Source organism: Ictidomys tridecemlineatus, chromosome 2 (assembly GCF_052094955.1).
Source record: "Ictidomys tridecemlineatus isolate mIctTri1 chromosome 2, mIctTri1.hap1, whole genome shotgun sequence".
Classification (NCBI taxonomy): Eukaryota; Metazoa; Chordata; class Mammalia; order Rodentia; family Sciuridae; genus Ictidomys; species Ictidomys tridecemlineatus.
In genome coordinates, this window is record NC_135478.1 from 208,672,148 (window position 1) to 208,698,953 (window position 26,806).

The 26,806-nt window shown below is 31.9% G+C and overlaps 1 protein-coding gene across 18 annotated transcripts in view; it reads left to right on the plus strand.

Moving 5' to 3' along the window:
- The window catches only part of Mkln1 (muskelin 1), a 302,986-nt gene that overhangs the window by 187,456 nt on the left and 88,724 nt on the right, over nucleotides 1-26,806 (plus strand). For 17 of the 18 annotated variants that reach the window (XM_078040552.1, XM_078040549.1, XM_078040543.1 and 14 more), the window contains 3 exons: nucleotides 112-200; nucleotides 6,481-6,590; nucleotides 8,302-8,494. In XM_078040552.1, coding sequence (XP_077896678.1) covers nucleotides 112-200; nucleotides 6,481-6,590; nucleotides 8,302-8,494 — 392 coding nt within the window. Of the gene's footprint in view, nucleotides 1-111; nucleotides 201-6,480; nucleotides 6,591-8,298; nucleotides 8,495-26,806 lie in introns of those variants that run through there. The other variant, XM_021730375.3, reaches the window with a different exon arrangement.

Here is a 26,806-nt window from a genome sequence, read left to right on the forward strand (position 1 = left end):
ATTATGAACATAGGTTTAAACTTAAAATCTGAGTTTGGCATTAATCTGAGTTTTCATGTGTTTACTAAATTATGAAATCAGATTTGATAACCTTTTTTTTTTCCTCCATAGTGGCTTAAAGAATGATTATAACAAAGAAACATTCACTTTGAAGCATAAAATTGATGAACAGATGTTTCCGTGTCGCTTCATTAAAATAGGTAAGGTTATTTAGCATTTTGGAATAAAACTTTTTTTTATGCCATTTGTCCATAGATTGCCACTCATAGATCAAATCCTTTAGGCTCCCTATTTTTTCAATAAAATTTTATGGGGACATTTCTACACTGGTTGGTTTACATATATTGTCTTTGCCTGTTTTTGTGCTCCAAATGTGAGTAGTTGAAAAAGATCACATAGCTAACAAAATCCAAAAATTTACTATTTGGCTTTTTACAGGAAAAGTTTGCTGACCCTTGCTTTGTAAGTCTGTTATTAAAGTGACAGTTATTTCAGGTTGAACTTTTTCCATTATTTTCTCATTTGAAAGTTTCTTTAGAAAATTTTATGAGGTATAGTGATTTGATTGCTTTAGTCATCTCATGGAAGGTTTATGAGTTATTCTATAGCTATCTAAAACCAAATATGGATGAATCTCTTAAGGCAGTGTATTATAGTTATTTTCTCTGTGTGTGGCGGCGGGGGGTTGTTTTGTTTCTAGTGAAATGCTGGCCAAACCCATTAAATCAATTTCATGGCTCACTAATGTGTTACAGACTACTATTTGGAAAAACACTACCTCAAGCCATATATGTATTTAGAAAGTATTTGTAATGTATCCTCAAAATGATATTTTTTAGGTTATTTTTTTTTTAGGATTTATTATTTAGAACACAGGAAAGTTGAGGACTTGGGTCTTTTAAACATTTCCATCTTTATTTACTTATTTTATGTGGGGTACTGGGGACTGAACTCAGGGGCACTCAGCCACTGAGCTACATCCCCATCCCGATTTTGTATTTATTTAATTTGTATAGGATTTCACTGAGTTGCTTAGAGTCTAGTTAAGTTGCTGAGGCTGGCTTTGAACTTGAGATTCTTCTGTATCAGCCTCCTGAGCCACTGGGTAATTTCCATCTTTATTGCATACCTTTGAAAATATTATATTCAACTGGGATTAAAGTGAATTTGATCCCACAAAGAATAATAAAAAGCCAGAATCTCACATTTTGATTTGGGAGAAAATTTCTCTTTTGGAACAAACGATGTTCTTTATAATCATCATTTGCTGCTCTATCAAGAGTAGGCCTGTTTGTTTTGTTGAGCCCAAAGAAATATCTGAAATCCTAATAAAAAGTGCTTATAGTGGAAGGCTGAGGTTGTGGCTCAGTTGTAGAGTGTTCGTCAAGCACACATGAGGCACTGAGTTCGATCCTCAGCACCACATAAAAATAAAATGAAGACATTGTGTCCAACTAGAACTAAAAACGTAAATTTTTTTTAAAGTGCTTGTAGTGTAAAGTATAATTTCTGTTCAATTTCCAGCAAAGCATTAATTTGTAAAAACCTTTTAAAAATGTATTGTAGTGAGGTTTCTTCTACATACCAAATGTTCTAATTGAAGTTTTGGAAGGGAAACCCTCATGAGATTAAATTAGAGAAGAGAAAATCTAAAATGTAATGAAATGAGGGTATCTGTTACAAATGACTAGAAGAGTTTACATCCTCTTTCATACCCAAGATAACAACTGTGTGAGGAAATTAGGAAGAAGGAGATTGGAAGGATTCTGGAGTCAGTCCTGGTTTTGTGTAGATAGAATCAAATGGATTTCTTTGAAGGAGTCATTTTCAGTTTAAATAGTTGTGGGGGCTTCAGAGATAGGGTTTAGCTCTGACTGTATGCAGTATACATTTTGGATCTCAAGTGTTTGGAAGTCTAGGATGGGTACTAAGTCGCGGTGGGGGTGCTTATCCTCGAGGTTTGCTTGGGTAAGTGTGGCCTATTATGAGAATATATATAAGGGCGATATTTTAAAAGTATATTATTAGGAATAAAATTCATATAATAATAATGGCTAATAATGATAAAAGCTAATGTTTACTGAACTCTTAGTATGTACCAGTTATTATGCTAAGTACTGTGTGCTTGGTCATTGATTCTACAGTAGAATAGATAAACTCTTTCAAAGTGGTTAATATTAGATTTTAGGATCTTCCAGAAACTTAAAATGACTAGCTAGACATCTGGAAAAGTTCCCAAATAATATTGTTAAAATACATTGAATGTGTCACAGAGTTGTTTCGTTGTGTTGAGATATTGACTCCTTCAATTCTAGAGTAGCAGGAGCCCTAGCCTGTTGTTCTTACATCCTATATGTATCCCATTTTATGAAAAAGGATGACAAACATGAATCTTGATCATTTTTGTATATGGTTGTACTACAGGAAAAACTGGTGGTTGAACCCTAGAAACTCCTCATCTTGAGATGTATATTAGGAGCATCTTATCTTTTTATTTAAGGTGGGAGCAGAGGCTTGATTTATCAGGGAACCTAAAATATGTGGCTGGAGCGTCAATGCACATTTAGATTTCTTATATATTATGTGTAGTACCTAATATGCATTATTGAGGTAGCTAATGCTACCAAAAATCATTGGTAATTTTGAAATGAGCATACATCATTCTGTTCATTTCATCCATACCCCTTTAATCTGTTGAAAATTAATTTATATGTTCATTTATCTGTAATATATGACTTATATGACTTTTTTATGGTGAGATGCTTGATAATTTACCTCCCTCCCTATGTTCTTTATAAAGTATATAAAATTAGAACAGTTTTTTTTTGTAGAAGTATGTCTTGTGGACTTTTTAAATAGTTATTTTAATTTTTTAGTTGTAGATGGACACAATATATTAATTTATTTATTTATATGTGGTGCTGATGATCTAACCCAGTGCCTCACATGTGCTAGGCAAGTGCTGTTACCACTGAGCCACAACCCCAACCCCTTTTTCAAGACTTTTGCATGTACAGAGGACATCTCATTAGAGCACAAGTGTTTAAAGTAAAAAAGTTTTAGTTAATGAATGTTTTGCTGGGACTTAAATAGATATAATAGAAAGATCTCTTCTTCCTTTCTTTTAATTTATTAAACTTGGACCTCAGAATCTCTAACTAATGTTATGTATCTGGTTACATATAGAGAACTATGTTATTGGGGCTTTGAGTTTTGAATCTTATTTTCATTCAGACTACTTGATGGTATTTCTGTGTGATGTGGTAATACGTTTAAATGTTAGTGCCACATTAAAAAGTGAACAACAAAACAATGATAGTAATTTAATATTTCTTGATAGAAAACATGTTAAAATTTTTATTGGTTGCACATAGAAACTGAAAGCTATATTAAATGTCCCAGGGGTCCTTCATATATCCACATAGTTAGTTGCTACTGCCTATCCCTATCTTCACTCAGAGCTTCCTTTAAATAATGGCCTTCCATTATATCTGAGCCAGTACGTCCTAGCCCCTTATTTAGTCTGTTATACTGAAAAAGGCAATGAACCTGGAACTCAATAGGCCTGGTGTGAGATGCTGTGGATGTAATATTTTAATATTTCATCAAAACTTGGCAAGTGTTAGATTTTTATAGGTAGTTCCATTATTGACTCCAAAACCATGTCAATGAACTTATTTTGTTACAATAAAATTATAGGATCTATCCTATACTTTTTAATCCATTTATCATTTTGTAATGCCATTCATTGATCTTTCAAACTTTGTAACATTTCATACAGTATTTTAAAAATCATGTTCATTAATATCACCTGCAGACAGAAAAATTTACAGAAGCAGTCCAAACTCAAAGTGATAGATACTTGTTTTCCAAAATTCTAATTTTTTCTTGAAAGTTTGAATTTTTATCCTCTACAGCAGATATCATTTGTTGTTTTTTCTTGAAATGACAGGTAAATATAGCAAATACTCAAATTGAAATAATCATAAGTTGTTTGTCAGTTTTTCTTTCAAGAATAAGAATACCGTGAAAAAGCAATGATTATTGTAGCTCACAACTCAAATAGTAACCAAGTTCTAAAGATAACTATTATGCTTTGATATGCAGCAAAAATGCTTTGTATAGGGCTGGGGTTGTGGCTCAGCAGAATAGCGATCATCTGGCACGGGCAAGGCCCTGGGTTCAATCCTCAGCACCACATACAAATAAATTAATTAATTAACAATATTGTATCCAACTAAAACTAAAAAATATTTCAAAAAATGCTTTATATGTATTTCCCAATTTGACACAGAGGATAACAAAAAGATTACTTAATTTACTTAATGTTAGGGATTTAATAACATTAATTTTTACTGCATCATCAAGAGCACCCCAAATGAACTTGCTTTAATTAAGGTTTCATTTTTAATTAAGTATAGATGGTAGTGAGAAATACAGTGTAATTTGTTGTGTACCAAGGACTACTCATACTTTTAGGTGCCATTACTTTGGTACCAAGTGCCAGTAATGTTATTCACCGTTGCTTTTGCACTATTAGTGCAGTGTTAGTATTATTTTTTTCAAAAGAAGCCTGACAAACACGTAGTGTCATTACAAAAGAATTTTGATGATGTAGACCTTCCTGAAAGGGTAATAGGGATCCCCAGAGCTCAAGGATCATGTTTTAAAAACTTCTGTGTTCTGTCATTATTGATGTGAAATTTTATCTTCATCATGTTAAATTCCTCTGAATACTTCAAGATTGTTGGATACTCTTCTTTTCCTGTTTTACTCATCTGCTTTCCTTTTCCCAGACTAATATCAGATTGTATCTTTGTACTATACTTGTATTATATAATTTTTTATAATTTTGGATATTTTCATGTTATCTTTTCAGATTAGCTTGTTTATTTACATGGCCCAAAATGGATATATGCCATTGGGATTTTGATTGAGATTATACTGAATTTGAAATGGAGAGAATTGACATGTTTATGACCTTGACTTTTCCTGTCCAGGAATACAGAATATTCCTTCATTTATTCAGTTCTTCAGTAAAAATTCATGTCCTCTTTTATTATAAAGATAGCATTTTTGGTTGTTTATTTTGAAATATTTTCAGCTTTTTATTGTTATCATTATCATTATTGCTATCATAAAGAGGACTATCAAACAAGGGGCTTTTGGGGAGTTTTTGGTGGTACTAGGAATTGAAGCCAGAACCTCATATGTTAGGCAAGCACTCTACCACCTAACTACTTCTCCATCCCTTTTTGCCATATTTTCTAATTGATTATTTTAATTATAGGATAGTTAATTTTTGCATATTTACCTTGTATACAAACGTTAAACAGTATTTCAATTGAATTTGAATTTTTTAGTTAGCTATGTCATCAAGTGGCATTTTTTTTTTTCTTAGTATGATACAATTTTCCCCCCTTATTGCACTGGCCAAGACTTTTCATATTGTGTTGGGCAATGGATGTTGGACCTCTTGGTCTTGTTTTGACTTCAGTAAGCATATTTAATATTTCCTCATTAGTTTCATTTTTAAGGTTTGTAACACTTTCAGAAAAACTAGGTAAAGACTTGTCATCTTGCCTTCTATTCCTTATTGTATAAATAATTTTTAAAAATAATGAACAGAAGCTGGGTGTGGTGGTATATGCCTGTAATCCCAGTGGCTCAGGAGGCTGAGGCAGGAGGATCAGGAGTTCAAAGCCAGCCTCAGCAAAAGTGAGTCACTAAGCAACTCAATGAGAACCTGTCTCTAAATAAAATATAAATATACGGCTGGGGATGTGGCTCAGTGTTTGAGTGTCCCTGAGTTCAATTCCTGGTACAACCCCCCCCTAAAAAAAGTGAACAGAACATATATTTTATTAATTTGTTGTTAATATCAAAGTAATTGAGCACATTTTTTCTTTTAGCAGTTTGTTAAAGTGGCAGATTACATTAATATACTTCCTATTGAACAATTCTATTCCGAGAATGAGATCCATTTGATTATATTGAAAATCTGGTAGAATTATTTTCATCTTTTTTGCCCCTTTAATTTGGATAAATATTCATAACTGATATTGGCCTTAAATTCTTTTAAAATCCTTTTTCTTTGATTTTATTTTTAGGGTTATTTACTGGCAAATGAACTTGTAATGTCTTTCTGTACTCTGTTATAGCTTAAATAATATAATTATTTGCTGCATCTAGGTTTGATAAATTTTACCTGTTAAATTATCTAGTACTAGTTGTGTTTAATTGGAATCGGTAATATGACAATTTTAAGTTTATTTTACAATGTTTTATTAACTAAGGAAACCTCATATGGTTATTTTTGCTATTGTAGTCTTAGCACCTAGCACAGTGCTAGGCATATAGAAGATGCTCAGAAAAATTTTGTCAAATGAATGGTTATAGGTTTAATAGTGATTTTTGTTTTGCTGAAGTTTTATTTGAATTATGTTAATTTTTTTCTTCTCCCCTCTTTCCCTCTTAAAGTTCCACTCTTGTCCTGGGGGCCCAGCTTTAACTTCAGCATCTGGTATGTTGAACTCAGTGGTATTGATGATCCTGATGTAGTACAACCCTGTCTCAACTGGTATAGCAAGGTAGGACTGTATTTTAAAATCCCATACCTCTACAGAAGGTGAAATATGTCAATTTCTATCTTCATTGTGAATTATTGAAAATATTGAGGATAATAATAAAAATTATAGTGATTAATCAGCGAACATTTATTAAGTATTTATAGTCTGCCAGCCTCTAAGCCATCCTGATAACTTGATTGTTATCATTCTATGAGATAGGTACTGTTGTAAGCTCATTATTTTACAGATGAAGAACTGTACTACAGAGAGGTTAAATATTTTGCCTTGGCCCACACAGTTATGAAGTACTCAAGGCAATATATGAACTCAGATAGTCTGGCCCTACAGTCTGCCCGTTACCTTATTAGACTCATTTGGCCCATGGATTTTGTTTTTAACCACATTGATACTCTTTGATCATAGTGGTTTTTCCTTTTATTTTTTTTGAATACCTTTATTTTTATGTGGTGTTGAGGATCAAACTCAATGTCTCACACATGCAACATATCTTTTAGTGGGTTAGTTTTATAGCCTGATGGAAAATTTGAGATGTGAATATGATTGAGAATCCCAAAGTCAACATAATAAACAGGTGTTATTATTTAATATAATTTTATTCTTTTGTATAGATAAGCTAAATCTGGGGCTGGGGCTCAGTGGCAGAGCCATTGCCTCGAACATGTGAGGCACTGGGATTGATCCTCAGCACCATAAATAAACAAAATAAAGGTAAATCTTTTTTTAGAGGCAAAATTAAAAGGCTATTAATATAAAATTAATTGAGTACAGAATAATTCTTTGTTTATTCAATAAGGTTAAATCTTTGCAATTGTAGTCTGAAAGGAGTGTTTAATAACTTACTAATCAAGAAGTCATCTCATTGTAAATTGATTTGTGTTTTAACTCTTCAAATTTTATTCTCTTGCTTTATTAAAAGGTAATGCTTTTTAAATAAATCATTGTTGTTTGATTATCATGCTGTGGTTCTCTGTTTTCTGTTTTATTTGAATTGTACAATGGTATACTTAGAAAATTTTACATAATCCCAGGACATAGTCTTGAAGTTGATTTTAAAAAAAACAAAAATTTTTTATGAGTTTATATTTTTGGCATTTATCCTGTTAGGGGAAAATTTTTATAAATTGAGTACCTACTTTTTAGGTTCTCATTAATTGAAATATCTACTTTAAATGATCAGGTACCCCAGTCTTAGAAAATGATAAAATTTAGTCTCTTCATACCATACCTATTTACAAATTTAGAATACCTCGACATTTGATAATACTTGTCATTCAAGTAGTAGTTTATCAATAAGAATCGAGAACAGAAAGCTTATAATTTGTTTATATTATTTCATTGTGTCTGTGCTTTCAGGACCTGCATTGTACTGTGGTTAGTGGATGTCATGGGATTTACAATTTTTATAATTTGAAGTGGTCTTTAATACATAATATCTTGCATCTTTTAAAAAATTCAGACTCTGGAATTAGATCTGATTTAATCTCTCCTTCAGCAACATACTTTGTGTCCTTGGGCAAGTTATTACAATGGGCTAAGCATTAGTTTCGCTACTAGAAAGATGCATATAATGGTATCTAATGAATAAGATTAATACAGTGCTTGGGAGATATTAAATATTCAGTTTAGATTATTTGTTTTCCCTTTTTATTATTTCTTGCAGTAACAACCAAGCAAATCTCTTCTTTTCATACTTTCTCTTGTGTTCTAGTAGTACCGTGAACAGGAAGCCATTCGCCTTTGCCTAAAACACTTCAGACAGCACAACTATACAGAGGCTTTTGAATCACTGCAAAAGAAAACCAAGATTGCATTGGAACATCCTATGTTAACAGATCTGCATGACAAACTGGTGTTGAAGGGTGATTTCGATGCTTGTGAAGAGCTGATTGAAAAAGCTGTAAATGGTATGAATTTTTTCTTAGGGTCATTTCAAGTATATAGGGAACTTTTTCAAAAAGAATATAGCATTATGCTTATTAATCTTATACTTTTTTCCTGCCTTTTTAAAAATTTTATTTTTTAGTTATAGATGGATGCAATATTTTATTTTGTTTATTCATTTTTATGTGGTGTTGAGGATCGAACCCAGTGCTTCGTATGTGCGAGGCAAGCACTCTGCCACTGAGCCACAACCCCAGCCCATTTTTTCCTGCTTTTTTACTGTATAATGACTATTAACTCCGTGAATGAAGGAATTCTTTCATGTACAATAGTCCAAAATGTAATGAGACTCAAAGAAAAGACAGAAAGAAACATACATAAATTTAAGTACCTAAATTTAAACTGTCATTATGGAAAATCATTTATTTAACTAGCAATAAGCCAAGTTACTAATCATCTTTTGTTGCTACTTTTCTTCAATACTCTAGGCCTGTTCCTTTAAGTATTTTTGTCAGTATTCTAGCCAGTATTTACTGTTAAAATATTAAGAATTAATTTTGAGGGGGCTTGGATATTAAAAAAATATCATTAGTAGACAATATAATGAGCAAAGGAATATGACTGAAAAATAGTGTCTGTGTGGTGTGAACGCTAATAATTGCTGATTTTTCTTAATGTAGCCTAATCTGACTTTGAAAAAAATGTAAATATTTGAACATGTGTATAATCTCCGAAGGTAATAAATAACTGCTTTGGAGACTGACACCCATTTGAATACTTAAAGCTTGATAGAACATCTTTTTTTTTTTTTTAAACCCAGAAACTTTTATAATGACAAAGAACAGAATAGGTGCTTGTGTTCAGTATAAAACTTATAGGATTGAATTTGGTGTATCATTTTATAGAAAGAAGAATAACAGATGTTACTGCTTCATTTTTATATGTTTTAGTCTTCTTGCTATTGTTATTATCCACTTTTAGGTATTTATATTTATTAGATATTATGTTGAATATTTTACAACTAAAGAAATCAGAATAATACTGACTTTTTAATTTATAAATTTAAAGAATGAAAAGAATGAATTACTTACAGCTCTGATTTGTTAAATATGACATTATATCCTAGTGGCTGTAGAGCTGAGGCAGGAGGAGCATGAGTTCAAAGACAGCCTCAGCAAAAGCAAGTCACTAAGCAACTCAGTGAGACCCTGTCCCTAAATAAAAATACACAGTAAGGCTGGAGATGTGGCTCAGTGGTCAAGTGCCCCTGAGTTCAATCCCTGGTACCCCCCCCCCAAAAAAAAGACATTATAATAATATAATATTATGTATAAAATCTTGTTAGGGAGCCTTACACATTGTTATTATTGCCTTTTTAAATTAATGCTGATCGATGTTTAAAAATAAATGATTGGTACTTTTGAAATAGGATATACTTTGTAGTGTAAGCAAAGAGTATATATGTAATAATTTTCTACCAAACCATTAAAATGCTGCCAGTGAAAGTATATATAATATTTCTAAGAGTGAATTCTGTATTTTTTTATCTCAGGATGAATGAAGCAGGTGATTTATTTTTTTCAGTTGGTTTGTTTAAAATCTTTATCATTAAGGCATTTGCTATCATTTTGTTAAGGGAAAATAAAGCAACCCATGGGTAACTTTATGTAATATAAATATAGTTACCCTTTTTGTTTTTTGGTGCTGGGGATTGAACCCAGGGCCACTTTACTACTGAGCTACATCCCCAGTCATCATTATTATTATTAAGTTGCTTATGGTCTAAGTTGTTGAGACTGGCCTTAAACTTTCCATCCTCCTACCTCAGACTCTGGGATGAGTTGTTGGGATTACAGGCATGTACCACCACATCCAGCTAATATAGTTAACCTTTTAAAGGTGTCTCTTTGATAGGATACTCAGATAAGAAAAACTGTTAAAAGCATATGCATCTTAGAGTACTACAAATACTTAATGTAGGAAGTTTAGGAAAATTGATAATAACTCTAGTTTTGAAACTTAGAGCCAAATCGTATTTTTATACTGCAGTGGGCTTTCCCCAATCAGCTAGGAACACTGTTCATTAATAAACACTCTTCCCAAGGTTGTTCAGTTTGCTGCTAACCTCACTGACGATGATTTGTTGGACAAATAAGGTAGTAAACAGTGCAGTTTTTTGGCTCGTGCTCATCTAAAAACAACAAAGAAGGACAAGAAGTTCTTGCCTACTAAGTAGAAAGGTCTAGTGAATCAAAAGCATCTTTTGTAAAGCTTCTTATAATAGAAGGGGGAAAAAACTACTTTCAGTATATTAATTTACGTGATCTTCAAGTATGGTTAATATTTTTAAAAGTATCAGGCTTACTTTTTAAAAATATATATTTTTTTTGTCAATGGATCTTTTATTTATTTATACGTGGGCTGAGAATCGAACCCAGGGCCTCACACATGCTGGGTAAACACTCTACCACTGAGCCACAGCTCCAGCTCCTGGCTTATTTATTTTTTTATTCTGTTGGCTTATATCTCTGTATTTATATTTAACTTCAATAGAGAAGACTCTTGAACCAATGACTGCTACTACTTCTGACAATCTAAAATTTATTGATGATGGGCATAAATAATCACCTAGAAACAGGAAAGTTTTACACAAACTCCCTTTGTGTAGCTTATCTTATTTAAATAGATAAGTTTGCTTTTAGAGACCATAGACCTTCCTTTTCTTACTGTTTAAAATTCTTACAGAAGAGTTTGACTGCCTATGTTAAAAAAAAATAGATGAAGTTATATTTAACTTTACAGAGCTTTACTGAGATATAATTGACATTGTGAACTGTACATATTTAAATTGTATAAATTAATAAATTTTGACATACACACACACACACGTGACACCATAACCATACTCATAGTAATGGTCACCACTCTCCAATTTTTCTCATGCCCTTTTGTAATTCAGCCCTCTTTCTCAATGCTGCCATTCCCTTCCCTGGCAACTGCTGATTTGCTTTAAGTAACTGTGGATTAGTTTTCATTTCTTTATAAATCAGTCCTACTGTATAACACTCTTTTTGTCTGACTTTTTCAATTGCAGTTATTTTGAATTTCATCTATATTGTTGTATGCATCAATATTTCTTTCTTTTTATTGCTGAGTAATAATCCACAGTGTGGATATACCATAGTTGGCTTATGCATTCATTTGTTGATAGACATTTGGGTTGGTTACAGTTTGGGGCTATTATAAGTAAGATTGCTATGAACACTTATATACAGATCTTTTTTTTAAAGGAAAAATATTTATTTTTTAGTTTTAGGTGGACACAATATCTTTATTTTATTTTTATGTGGTGCTGAGAATTGAACCCCGTGCCTCATGCATGCTAGATGAGCATTCTACCACTGAGCCACAATCCCAGCCTGCGTATAGATCTTTTTGTGGAAATATTCTTTTGCTTTTCTGGGTAGTTACTTAGGAATGGAATGTCTGTGTCATATGGTATGTATACATTTTAGTTTTTAAGAAACTACCAATTCTTCAATGTTGTACTGTTTTATATTTATAGCAGTAGTGTATGAGAGTTCCAGCTGCTCTACATCCTTGCCAGTATTTCGAAAGTCAGTCAAGTGTTAGCCATTATGATAGACGTGTATTGGGATCTTGTGATTTTAATTTGCATTTCCCTAATTACAGTGATGTTTCTCATTTTTTCATTTGGTAATTTTATACCTTGGTGTCTTCTTTGGTGAACTTCCTGCTCAGATCTTTTGTCCATTTTTTTATTCAGTTATTTGTCTTCCTATGATTGCATATTAAGAATTCTTTATAGTTTTTGGCTACAAGCCCTTTATAAAATACATATGGGACTTGAAAATATATTCTCTCAGTCTTGGCTTGATTTTTTAGCCTCTGTGTCTTTTGAACATCAGAAATGTTTAAATTTGGGGGCTGGGGTTGTGGCTCAGAGGTAGAACGCTCGCCTACCATGTATGAGGCACGGGGTTCTATCCTCATCACCACATAAAAATAAAATATCAATATTGTGTCCACCTATAACTAAAAAATAAATATTAAAAAAAGAAATTTTTAAATTTTGATGGAGCTTAATTTATCTACTGTGTTGTTTACGCATCATACCTTTGATACTGGACCTAAGAAATTCTTATCTAACCCAAAGTCACAAAGACCTTTGTTTTCTTCCAGAAGTATTATGGTTTCAGATTTATAATTAATTATATGATTCAGTTTGACTTAATTTTTGAATATGGGACCCAGTAAGATTTTTAAGAAATCATATGAAAATCAAGTATGTTTCATCAGTTTATACTGTCTAGATTACTATAGCTTCATAAATCTTATAATCAAGTAGTTAGTCTTCTAACTTTATTCTATTTCATATGTATTTTGGCTATTCTAGGCTGAATTTTCATAAGAATTTTAGAATCTGCTTGTCATTTTCTACCAAAAAACAAAAGCCTGTTAGAGTTTTGTTTTGCTTGCAATAAATGTAGAGATCAATTTGGCAAAAGTTGAAATCTTAGCAAAGTTTATCACCGTGTTTATGAATGTGATACATATTCTTCATTAATTAGTTCTTTTTAAAACTTATCTCAGGAATGTCTTAATTTTTAGTTTCTTGGTCTTGCACATGATTGTCAAATATGTTGCAGAGAATTTTGTATTTTCTGTTACTATTAAAAATAGTACTTTTAAAATTGTTAATTGTTAATTGCCAGTTATAATATAGAATACAATAGATTTTTGTATATTGCTTTTCTAGTGTACAGCCTCCTTAAATTTATGACTTAAGTTTTACTAGCTGCTTTTGTAGATCCCATAGTTTTCAGTCATGTCATCTGCTTTTAAAAACACCTTTAAATTGTCTTGTCTAATCTTTTTTAAAAATATTTTTTTAGTGTAGATAGACATGATATCTCTATTTTATTTATTGATTTTTATGTGGTGCTGAGGATTGAACCCAGTGCTTCACATGTACTAGGCAAGTGCTCTGCCACTGAGCCACAACCCCAGCCTCATTGTCTTGTCCAATCTTGATGCATTTTATTTGGTTTTCTTGTCTTCCTACACTGGCTAGAACCAGTAGAATATTGAATAGAATGGTGAGAGTAGATGTCTTTGCTTTATAAAACAGTCATTAAATATATATAAATATAATGTTAGTTATAAGGTGTTTTATAGCTGCCATTTTAAATTGTTTTTATTTTATTTTTTAAAGAGAGAGAGAATTTTTTAATATTTATTTTTTAGTTTTCGGCAGACACAACATCTTTGTATATGGTGCTGAGGATCGAACACGGTCCGCACGCATGCCAGGCAAGCGCGCTACCGCTTGAGCCACATCCCCAGTCCTTCCTTTTTTTTTAGATTGAGGAAATTTCTGCTCCTACTTAGCTAGAATCTTTATCATGAGTGGTTTCATTCTATCAGCTGCTTTTCCTGCAATTTTTGAGATGATAATGAAAGGATTTGGTTTTGACATTTGTTAATATATTGATTATATTGGTTGATTTTCAGTTTTTAATCCAACATTCCTATGGGGAAAAAAAACTTACTTAGTAATGGTGTCTTACTCTAATTTTTATATAGTGTTAGATTTTTCTTTTGAAAAAAATTTATTGGGCATTTTTATGTATATCTGAGTATTTTGTAGACTGGCCTACAATTTTGTTATAATGTTCATGTCTTGGTCTGGTGCCTTCAAGAATAAAATGAGAATTATTTCCTTTTCAATTTTCTGAAAATATTTATGTAGAATGAGTAGTAACGTGGTAGAATTCAGAGAAGGCAAATGGCCTGAACTTAACACATAGTGATGAGGTTTTTAACTACAAACAATGTTGTTAATAGAAGAATTGCTATTTTCATTGTTTCATCTTAAGAGAGTATTAGTAGTTTATGTCTTTTGAGGAATATGTTCATTTCTGACTTAAAATTGCACATAATATTTTATTATTTTCCTCTTGATGTCTTTATATCACATCAGAAGTCTGTCTAGAAGTCTTCTCATTTTATGTTAAGAAAATGGCTCTTTATTTTATTTGATTTCTGCTCTTTATTAATTTTTTTTTCTTTTTCTTTTTTCTTGAAAGCCAAAGCCATTGATTTGAGATCTTTTTCTTTTTCTTTCTTTCTTTTTTTTTTTTTTTGTAAAGGAGGCATTTATTGTTAAACATTTTCTCCTTAGCACTACTTTAGTTGTCGTCTCACAAATTTGGTTATGCTATGTTTCATTTTTCATTTCAGTAAAAAATACTTAGGCGTAATTTTTTTTTCTTTCTTGCCAGCCTTTCCCTCTTGTATTTAATCTTTGAGCTAAGTTATCTAATAGAAGATTGAGGAAGATAATGATAGTATATATCCTTATATAGTTCATGATCTCAAATGAAATGCTTTCATCATTTCATTGTAAAATATAATTTTTGATTTGGAGTTTTTTGAAATCTCTATGTTAGATGTCTAGATTGCTAAGAGTTTTTGTTATAAATGAATATTGTCTTATCATTTTTTTCTCTACTTTTATGATGTGATTTTTACTCCCTACTTTGATTTTCTAGTGTTAAGCATACTTTGCATTGCTCAGATGTGCTAGCTTTGTCATGTATTTTTTTATGGTGTATCTTGGATGTAGATTGATTAATATTTTCTTAGCATTCTTCCAACTATTTCCCCCGACTTTTTTTGCATTCTTATGTTCCTTTCAGGTTTAATATTAGTGTTATCTTAATTTCACATAATGGGTCCTGGTTTCTTCCTAATGTGTTAAGATTTCATTCTTATATACTTGATAGAAATGAAATACTTGGTAGAAGCAGTCTGTGCTTGAAGTTTACTTGGTGGCAGTAGTTTTTAACCAATTTAATTTTTTTAAACATTGTAAGAATAATCAAACTTTTTTGGTAGCTTTAAAATTATATTTTTAAGGAAATTATCTATTTGATTTAAAATTATAGACTTGTGGGCATTGAAGTACACTCATCCCCTGTTATCTGTTTAATATTTGCAGGAATTCCTGGGATGCCCCTTTTTTGTTGTTTATATTGGCTATTTATGTTTGTTGTTTATATTGGCTATTTATGATCTCCTTCCCCATTACTCAGAAGTTTCTCAAATCCAGTAGTCTAATTTTGAGAAAACCAACTTATGGTTTGTTGATCCTTTCTGTTATTTTCTATGTCCCTTGATTTAAGCTGTTTACTGTTGTTTATTTCTTTCTTCGGGCATTGTTTTAATCAGCTTTTTTGCTGTTGTGACCAAAAGACCTGAAAAAGAACAATTTTAGAGGAAGAAAAGTTTATTTGAGGGGCTTACAGTTTTCCGAGGTCTCAGTCCATAAATAGCCTGTTCCATTCCTTGGAGCTTGAGGTGAGGCTGAACATCATGATGGAAGGGTTTGGCAGAGTAAAGCTGGTCACCATATGGCCACCAAGAAGCTGACAGAGAGAGTTCACTCACCGAATACAAAATATATACCCAAGATGCATGACCTCAATGACCTACTACTTCCAGCCACACCCTGCTTGCCTTTAGTTAATTAACTCAGTTAATCCTCATTGGGGGAATTAACTCACTGATTGGATTAAGGCTCTCATAACCCAATTGTATGCATTTAAGGATATAAAATTCCCTCTGCTTATTTTTTGGTTGTACAGTGGAGTATTTCCATTTTTGTCCAGTTCATTATTTTCATTATGAAATGAAGTGAGTTTTCTATGAGCCATAATTATATAAAAATGTATTTTTTAATTATTTTATTTATTTTTTATTATTTCTTACATACATCACAATAGAGGAGTGCATTACATTTATAATTTTTTTGCATCGCAATTCTTAATACACCTTTATACCACAATTTATCAAATCTCTTTTTGTATATAAGGTATGTTGACACCAAATTCACATCTTCATACATGAATTTTGTATAATGATGACTGTCTCCTTCCACTAAAATAAAAAAAATGTATTTTTTTATCAGTAAAAAAATAACCAGAAAACATTTATGTATTTGGAAACTAGCAAATACATAAATGTTTTCTGGTTATTTGTAACCGATTTCTAGCAAAATTGCATGATGGTTAGAGTATACATTCTGAATATGATTTCAGTTCTTTGAAGTTTGATAAAACTTGTTCTATGGCTTAGTTTGTTCAATACACACACACACACACACACACACACACACACACACTTGAACAACATGTAAATTCTTCTGTTGTTGGGGGTAGTATTCTCTCTCTCGCTCTCTCTTTTATATATATATATATATATATATATATATATATATATATAAAATATAGTTAGTCAAGGTTGCTAAATCACATTGCACACATCTTTGTCAATAATAATTATCTGTTGGATTCTCAGCTATTGAGAAAAATGTGTTTACACTTTTCACTGTAATTGTAGATTTTTATATCTCCTTAAAGTTCTGCACAGTTTTTGCTTCATATATTTTATGCCATTGTTTAGTTACACACAGATTTTAAATTATTTTCAATTAAATCTTTTTTTTGCACCAGGTATTAAACCCAAAGATGCTTAACAACTGAGCAGCATCTCCAGCCTGTTTTATTTTGCGACAGTGTCTCACTAAGTTGCTGAGTCTCCTTAAGTTGCTGAGGCTGGCTTTGAACTTGTGATCCTCCTGCCTCAGCCTCTCAAGCTGCTAGGATTACAGCTGTACCCAGCTCAGTTAAATTTTTTTTATTATTTTTTATTTCTAGTAATATTTTTGTCTTAAAGTATAAATTGTCATATTAAAACATCCACTTTCATTGAGTGTTTGCATGACATCTTTTTCAGTATTTTATTTTCAAATTTTCTATATACTTCTTTTAAAAGAGTAGCTTCTATAAATTTAGTTGGATTTTTAAAATATCCAGTGTTGACTGTCTTCTTTTGATTTGAATATTTTACATTTCATTTATGTGATTGAATTTCTGATAAATAAATGGATTCAAACTTACAGTTTGACTTTGTAAACTTTGTCATATCTGTCTTTTGGGTTGTGGTCTCTTGCGTTTTCGCTTTGTAAACTTTTCATTTTTTTCCTTCTATTTGCTTTGCTGTAATGTGTTCCATTTATATTTTTTTGTATGGTTGGTCTAGAAATTATAACAAATATACCTCATTAACTTAATAAAATTGGTCAATACCTTTTCTCTCTTCCCATACAAGGACTTAGTGGACTTTAAGTTTTAGTGGAACTCACCTTCCTAATTCATATGCTCTGTTATTATCATTGATTTTGACTCCACATTTGTAGACCCTGTAAAATATTACTATTATTATTTTATACAGTTAGTGTTCACTAGTTTAACCCAAATATGTACTGATTTTTTTCTTCTTAACCATTTACATATTTGATCCATATTATATCTAGGATTGTATTCTTTCTGCCTTAAGCACATCCTTAAAAATGTTTTCTAACTAAGGTTGGCTGTTTTTAGTTATACATTGACACAATATCTTTATTTTGTTTATTTATTTTTATGTGGTGCTGAGGATCGAACCCAGGATCTCTCACATGCAAGGCGAGTGCTCTACTGCTGAGCCACAACCCTAGCCCCAAGGTCGGCTATTTTTGTCTGAAATATTTGTCTCTTTTCTGAAAGGATATTTTGCTGGATGTAGAATTTTAGGATGGCAGTTGTTTTCTTCAAATACATTTGAATATCATTCTCCTGTTACGTGGCTTCCATTATTGCTGATGAGAAGTATGCTGTAATTTTCTTTGAATATAATTTCTCTTTTCCTCAGGCTGTTTTAATACTTCGTGTTTGTTTTAGATTATTGTTTAATTATATTAGCAAACTGTCTGCATTGATAGTGTTAACCTACTATGTGGTAGCCTTTTCATTATTGCATAGTTTGGTTTTCTTTCAGTTAAGTCTGTGTTGCCTTTGCTCTCTTGCATTTCTTTTATTTTTCTTAGTTATTCTTTTGAACTACACATTCTTCCCCAAATCTTTTATTGTATTTACATCACTATTATTAGCATCTTTTCTCCTCCTAACACTTTGATTTTATTTCTCTGATATTTTCTATTTTTTTTTTGCAACTCTGATAATTCATGTTTTATTTCTTTTGTTATCTTACTCTTATCTTTTCAGTTGTTCTTACCTTTGCTTGCAACTGTTTCTGTTCTGTGCTATGTTATAAGGAGAGCTGTTTAACTTTTTTATGTTAATGGGAAAGTATTTGGAGATTTTCATCAATTGAATGACTACATTTTTCTTTTGGCTCATATTCATTTGGCACTTTTTAAAAATTCCTTTCTTTTCCTTTTTATATCTTGGTATAAACCCTGGGTTGGTTCTTTTTTATTATTATTAATCTTTGAATAGATGTGAGTTTTTCCTAGGTATTTTAAGGAGCTTCTTCTGAGTCATGAACTAGGGCTGTGTTCCAGGATAGCTCCATGTTTCTTTTCCATGTTTCTTTTCCTTTAAGGTGCTGTTTATTCTCAGAAGTGCTGATAATGCAAACTCTTTTTTTTTTAAGAGAGAGGAGAGAGGAGGGAGGGAGGGAGGGAGATTGAGAGAGAGAGAGAGAGAAACTTTTTTTAACATTTATTTTTCAGTTTTCAGTGGACGGAACATCTTTATTTTATTTTTATGTAGTGCTGAGGATCGAACCCAGCGCCCCGCGCATGCCAGGCGAGCACATTACCACTTGAGCCACATCCCCAGCCCCAATGCAAACTCTTTTTATCCCTGGTACCTGACTGCCAGACAGCCTCCTGAAACATGGTACTTTCCATAATTCCTGCCAACCCATGCCTTCTTGCCTATGTTTATGTCATTTTTCTTTGCCAGCTGCTTCCTTTTTAATGTCATTACTTAAAATTCATTTTCACAGTCACCTCTTTAAAGATAGATTATTTTTTTATTCTCTTGTGTGTTGTTCCTTCTTTAGTGCTATATTTCCCATTTTGTGCATTTTAAAAAGTCTTGTTAGTTTTCTTCCAAATACAGTTCCAAACACTACATCAGTTAATGATGTAGAGATCTTTACTATGAGATCTTTATAATGTACCATCGATTCTCTTAAAGTCTATGACTTTAATTCTCAAACCTACCTTCTTTAGTTGTCCCCATTAAATGAATGAGAACAATTAAATAATTTGCCTAAGACAGCATAGCTAATCAGTGACAGGACTAAGATTTGAACTCTGGTAGTCAGGTACCAAAATCTGTACCACTATGGTTTACTATCCTAGTAAATTATTACAAGTTCATTTTCCCAATGTTGATTATGTATTATGAACTGATATAATTCACATATATTTTTTCAGAATTGAACAAACTGGTGAAATGAATAATATTTTAAAAATCTGTTTCAATTAAAAAAAAAACTTTTTTAGATAACAAAAAGAATTTTATGCTCCGTAAGTTTTTACCTGTGAATATATTTTAAGTTATTTTCTTAGAATGCAGTCTTTGTTTTGGTGATAAATGAAAGTTGATGGAAGTAATTTAGTCTGTTTTTGTTTTATTTTGATCCTAGATGACCCTTAAACATTTTATTTTCCTTTTGTTAAAAGCGTCCTCATATATTTTTTTACAAGAATATCTGTTGGGGTAAAGAATATACTGTCCAGTGAGAACTTTATAAAATATATTTATTTAGTATAGTTATACTCATAGAAAAAAATGAGGTGATATTTCATCCAGAGACATTAGTTAAGTAGTTTCAAAACTGTTAGCAACTTTTTCTTAGTGTGTTTTATCCTAAATGATATTTTAATTTCTTTTGAATATTTTTACTTTCATCAGACTCTTCTGATTTCCTGCTTTAGATTTTTGTCAAAAATAGGCTCTCCAAAATATTAACAGTGACTTTGTCCTGAAACATATATGTAATTTTAAAAAATCATATGATTCACAGGCATCTTCAAATTCATTTTAATATTTGTTTCTGAGATTTTCAAAGCAGGATAATGGGTGTTGTTTTATTTTTATAGATGGATTGTCATTATTGTTTCTATAGAGAACATAAGGTTTTTTTTTTTTTACCAAATCATAAAGTATCTATAAGTAAATATACTAAAACTTTTAAGAGTTAGAAATATAGAGAACATTGTACATTTATTTGGGGTAAGAAGTATTAGCTTTTTATTTGTTTTTAGATCCTGAAATGTTTAGAAACTTTTTTACATTAAAACAAGGTAATGGGCTGGGGATGTGGCTCAAGCGGTAATGCGCTCGCCTGGCATGCGCTGAGTGCTGGGTTCGATCCTCAACACCACATAAAATAAAAATAAAAGGTGTTGTGTCCACCGAAAACTGAAAAATAAATATTAAAAAATTCTCTCTCTCTCTCTCTCTCTCTCTCTCTCTCTCTCTCTCTCTCTCTCTCTCTTTGTCTCTTTCTCTCTCTAAAAAACAAAGCAAAACAAAAAACAAAAACAAAAAAAACAAGGCATTGAAAGCAGTGTATTAAAAAGTCTTTACCCTGTGTTTTAGTCAGCATTCTCACTGCTGTTACTAAAAGATCTGACCAGAATAATTTTAGGAGAAAAAGTTTATTTGGGGACTCCTGATTTCAGAGGTCTTAATCCACAGAGAGTAGGCTCCATTCCTAAAGGCTCAAGGTGAGGTGGAACATCACTGCAGAAGGGTGTGATAGAGGGAAGCAGCCTACATGACGTTAAAGAAGCAGGGAAAGAGCAATCTACACTTGGCAGACACAAATATATACCCCAAAGCTATGCCCTCCATGCCCTCCCTCCTCCAGCCACATCCCATCTGCCTTCAGTTACCACTCAGTTAATTTACTAAATGGACTAAAACTTTCACAACCCAATTACTTCTCCTCTGAACCTTCTTGCATTGCCTCAAGATATGAGCTTTTGGGAGGCACTTCTCATCCAAACCGTAAGCACCCTGCTTTAATATTTACATTATTTTTATTGATTGCCTTATGAGATTTGAAGCTTATGGAAATTTGTTTCTAAAAATTTAACGTTACAAAATAGTTTCTTTAGCATGTCTTTATGGGTTTGAAATGATTTACTGCTTACCAAGTCTTTAATAAACATTTGTGTTATTATTTATCTTTTGAAGGTATAAAAGAATATTTTTTTAAATAAAGCTTGGCATTTCATTAAGAGTAACTACGTAGTTTGCTTTAGATCTGTTTTGACCTAATTATTTGTAAGCCAGTTTCCTTGTGTGTTAGTCACCTTTTCATGGATATAATCAGAATACCTGACAAGAATGCTCTAGAGAAAAAAGGCTATTTTGGCTCACCATTTCAGAAGTTTAGTCCATGGTGGGCCAAATCCATTGCTCTGAGCCCAAAGTGAGGCAGAACATCATGGCAGAAGGACATTGTGGAGGAGTACTGCTCTATTCTTGACAGCCAGGAAGCAGAGAGAGAAGCCAAAAGGGGAAGCAGGAAAGATGCACCCTTCCAGGAAATGCTCCAAGTGACCCACCTCCTAAACCACACCCCACTTGCATAGGGTATCATACAAATATGATGAACTGTCTAGCTCTTATAATCTAATTATTTCACCTCTGAATATTCTTGGATTGACACAGGAACTTTTTTTTTCCAGCCCTGTAATTTATTTTAAATTGACAATAGTAATTATCTATAACTTATGAGGGACAATATGATGTTTTGATATTAGTATATATTGTGAAATTATTAAATTAAACTAATTAACAACACAAGAACTTTTGAGGGACTCCTCATGTCTAAACCATAATACCTGGCAATAGGCAATAAATGTATTAACATATATGCGATCGATCTTTAATTTATTATACAAAATTGCACATTGTTTATCATAGGTCTTAAGTAATATTTATTGTACATCATGGTTGATGATTTAATATTATAAAGTGAGTGTCAATATTTGGAGGTGTGAGTGTGTTTTATTTCTCTGTGTATATATAGGGGAGTGAGAAGACTGGAATTAATTAGCTTATAAAGTATATCTTAGATTAAGTCATAATTTCACCAAAATAAGAGATGGTTTGGTTTGGAGTTTGGAGTTTGTTGTTGGTTGTGGTTTGGTGGAATATCCAGCTTCTCAAACTAGCCATTGCTAGTTCCACCTGACAGGAATGCTTCTGGAATGATGCCAAACTAGTGTTTTCAAGAAGAAATAAAATGTAACCTCCAGCCATAGTAGCCAATAGATTTTTAAGGGAGGTGTCACATTTTCCCTTTAAATCATAAGTAATATATTTTAGCTTTGTTTCTGTTTTATTATATTGGATTTGCTTAATATTGTGGTAAAATGATCTGGAATAATGAATTTTGTTTCCCAAAGTTTAACTCTTTTTCATATGTTCTTGCATATGTAAAATTACCCTATCTGTAGTTATATTTTAATCTTAGTTTTTTCTTTAAGGAACTACTATATGATATGTGTAGATAAATGTATGTATCTCTTACACACATATATATGTATGTATGTATCTCACATATATAAGTGATATATATGTGATAAATGTGGAGTACCTAATGTTTTAAATTTTGTAAGTAATCTTTGCCAGGTTGATTGTAAATGCCTTTGGATATATTTGGCTCTTTTTATCCTTGTTTAAATAAGCTGATGTCAGAGTACACTGCTTATAGAAACATGATATGTTTAGTAAACTGTGAAGAAGAGACATTTCAGACATAACAAAAGGTATGAAAATAGCTTATTTTCGTCCCCCTTAAACAAGTCCTCCCCTTATCTGTGGTTTTGATATCTGTTTAAGCTATCAGTAATCACCCGTATTCTGAAAATGTGAAATCAGAAATGTCAGAGTTTGAAAGAGAATAAGAGTACATTTGTAGAACTTTTATCATAGTATATTATTACTGGCAATATGTGTGTTCTATTTTATTATTGTTAATTTCTTTGTTTAATTTATAAGTTAAACTTCATCCTTGGTATGTTATGTATGGGAAAACAATAGCATATAGAAAATTATACACTATCTGTAGATTCGGGCATCTACTGGGGGTCTTGGAATTTATCCCTCATGGATAAGGAGGGACTTTTGTAACAATATGGTATAAAATTCTTCTAAAATTTAAAAAATAGTTTTACATATTTATGTGTTTTCTGGTTTTTCTTCAGGTAATTATACTGCTTGGAACAAAAAATTTGGAAAAATTAAAAAGTTAAAAAAAAATTCCCAAAAGTATCCTAATCCCACCAACCAAAGAAATTACTTTTACCTTTCTGATGTATGCTGTTATATTTTTTTCTATCTTCATGTGTATGTATTTACAGAATTCTTTAACAAAAATTTTGTCATGTTTGAGAGTTTGTTTTTTTTGCTTTAAAAATTTTTGACAGTATTTTTTTAGGCCAATTACTTTGTGTGTACATGATGTGTTTGTGTGTTCCAGAGAGAGATATCAAACCCAGAGCCTTATAAATGCTTAATGTGTGTTCTTACATTTGTTTTAAATGGGAAAATTGTGTTTGATAGAAAAGAAATAAACATGAGATCTGGATATGTAGAGTATATTAAACTTTTTAGGCTAGTATGAATGGGGATAGAGGGTTCTTGGAGAAGCAGTTAATTTTATCTGTACTGTTCGGCATGACTTAAAGATCAGGGGTAGGATCCTTTATCTGATTACAACTATTGCTTTGATCACTGACTTGTGAGCATTTAGGAGAATTTCCCCCAGTGAATTTGTGATTTCTCTTTTAATATAAGAATCACAGAAGGTATAAAGGACAAAGAAAAGATAATAACTCTTCTAAGATAAACATAAAGTAGAATTAGGCATACACACAGAGTGCAAGTAAATGTATTAGTTCAAACACCTCAGAATTTAGAAGGAATCTCAGGGCCCATCCAACTAATAAATTCCAATTTTATATTCCAAGATACTTGACATCTACAGTTTCCTCATTTTTTTCTGTTTTCTGTATGTATTTCCATCATTTGCTTTCCTCACCCCAGCTATTGCATGGACTTACTGTATATTTCAAAATCTAGGTCTTTGAATAATTGGATACTTTTATATTACCTTTAATTTTTTAAAGGAGCATTTTTAAACTTTCTGTCCCCCTTTCAAAGTTGAATAAAAGTTCATTACTGCATTTTATTTCTAGATATTCTAAATTTACTGTTAATATTTTTATATTGTTATATTATTACCATGAATAAGAGCCCCACGTATTTTATCTGAGAAAAAAGGGTTCCCACCTTTTATAATGGAAGAAAGGTTTTGGTCAGAGTAGGCTGGATGGGGCAAAAGTCATTGGAAAAGTCCATGAAGGAGTAAATTATATGATAAAAATTCACTAAAGTAAGTTATGAATCTCTTTGTTCCTCTTGCTGTAACAATTAAATGTAAGTGCCAATTTAGAGTGTAATTTAAAAAGAAACTTTTCTTTGGCAAAAATTTTGACAAGTCCCAAAGGCAAAGGAAAAAAGAAATTGGATCAGTGTGTAGGATGGAATTTCCCATTAAAGTCAAATGAAAGATTTGAAGCTGAAAGGGTCGATTACAACTGAGTTTCATAATTATCCAGAAAAGAAGGGGATAAGGGAGATTTGTCTAAACTGCATGGTCACTGGCCAGTAAATAAGTCATGAAGAACATACCTGTTTTACTTACAAATTCTTTGAACAAGTCTTTGCTTTCAATGTCTACTGGGGAAAAGTCTGGTTTTTGTTTGTTTTGTTTTTGTTTGTTTTGAGATGGGTTTTCACCATCTTGCCAGCGTGGTCTTTTAAGGCATGAGCTTAAGCAATCTTTCTGCCTCAGTGGCCTGAGTAGCTGGGATAGAAGTAGTGATTCCTATAGATAGGCATCACTACCCCCAGCTAAGAAAATCTTTATTCAGGTTGAAGTCTATGGCAAAGGACAGAATTTATAGTAAAGGTAGCTAAAAAGTATGATCTTTTTGGCTCCATGTAAAAGAAAATCCAAGCTTGGTAAGGAAATATTTCATCACTTAAAGTCCTGAGGTAAGGTGGATTTCATGGTTGGTTGATTCTATGTTCCAATTTCTTTCTCTTCTGTCATTAGAGAATACATTTCATTCCCATACAGACTGACCTGAGCAGTTGTACATTGCATACAGATATATCAATGTCTGGAGGAATAAAAGTAGTTTTTCTTCTTCTGTGTTTATTTGTTTCAAAGTAAAAAAACATTGTCTAGAAGTCCCTTACGAGTTTCCTCATGTTTTCTTGGCTGGAATAGGGTTCCATACCAATTGATAATCATTTGGGTTAGATGGATGCATGTGGGGATTCAGTCTCATTTAATTACAGTAACTAGTGTAGAAACTCCTCTTAAGAAGTAGATTAAGAATTTATTGATGTTTCAGAAGTGAACAGTAGAACTTGAGTCCCAACCTCACTACTTAAGAGTTATGTGATTTTGGTTAAGTTACTTAATTTCTCTAAGTATGTACTTCCCTGTTTGTAAAATGAAGATGATAGTTCTTAGGGTTGTTTTTAGAATTAAGTGAGATAAATAAAATAGCACAGATTCTAACATTTAGTAAGTATTCAATAAATATAGTTCTGTTACTGCTGCTGGTACTCTTATTGGTAAACAGTTGTATTCAAAGAAAAGTATATGATAATAGAATTTGTACTTTAAAGTGTTAGTTTTATCTTTCCCTGAAGAAGTACTGTTGAAGTCCCTAGTCCAAATATATTGGAGCTCCCACGTCCTTCTCTAGTTCTTTTGGATTCTGGTAACAAAGTACTGACACAGAATACTCTGGACTCAAAGGGATTGGAGTGCAGTGAATCTATTTCATTATAGGGCATAAAGATGAAAAGTTTGGCGATTCAAATAAAGATGAGTGTTGGGAGATCACATAAAAGAATTAAATATAACTCTTAATCTTTAATTATCCTTTTCTCTTTCCATTTGTATTTATATTAATGCCAGAACTGTCCCCCTCCCCAGTAGTAGAGCTGGAATTCAGGAATGCTCTATTCCTGAGAGCTATATCAGCCCTTTTTAAATTTTTATTTTGAGACAGGGTCTCTCTAAGTTTCCCACACTGCCCTCAAATTTGTGAACTTCCTTCTTCAGCTGGAATTATAGGAATATGCCACTGGACTTGGACAGAAACAATTTTGAAAAGGTGTACAAGTCTTATTTCAATAATATGGAACACTTACTCAGATTATTTATAAATTATTTTACTTTCTACTGGTTCTATTTTGCAGCCTTGAATTTTCTGCCTTTTTTCCCCCTCCCAGATAATTCCCTTTTCTTTCTTTCAAGGTCTCTGTTTAAACACCCCCACCCCTGTTAATGTCATGTACTTGACCATTGAGTGCAGTAATGACTTTATATCTAGTAAGTGAAATAATAAT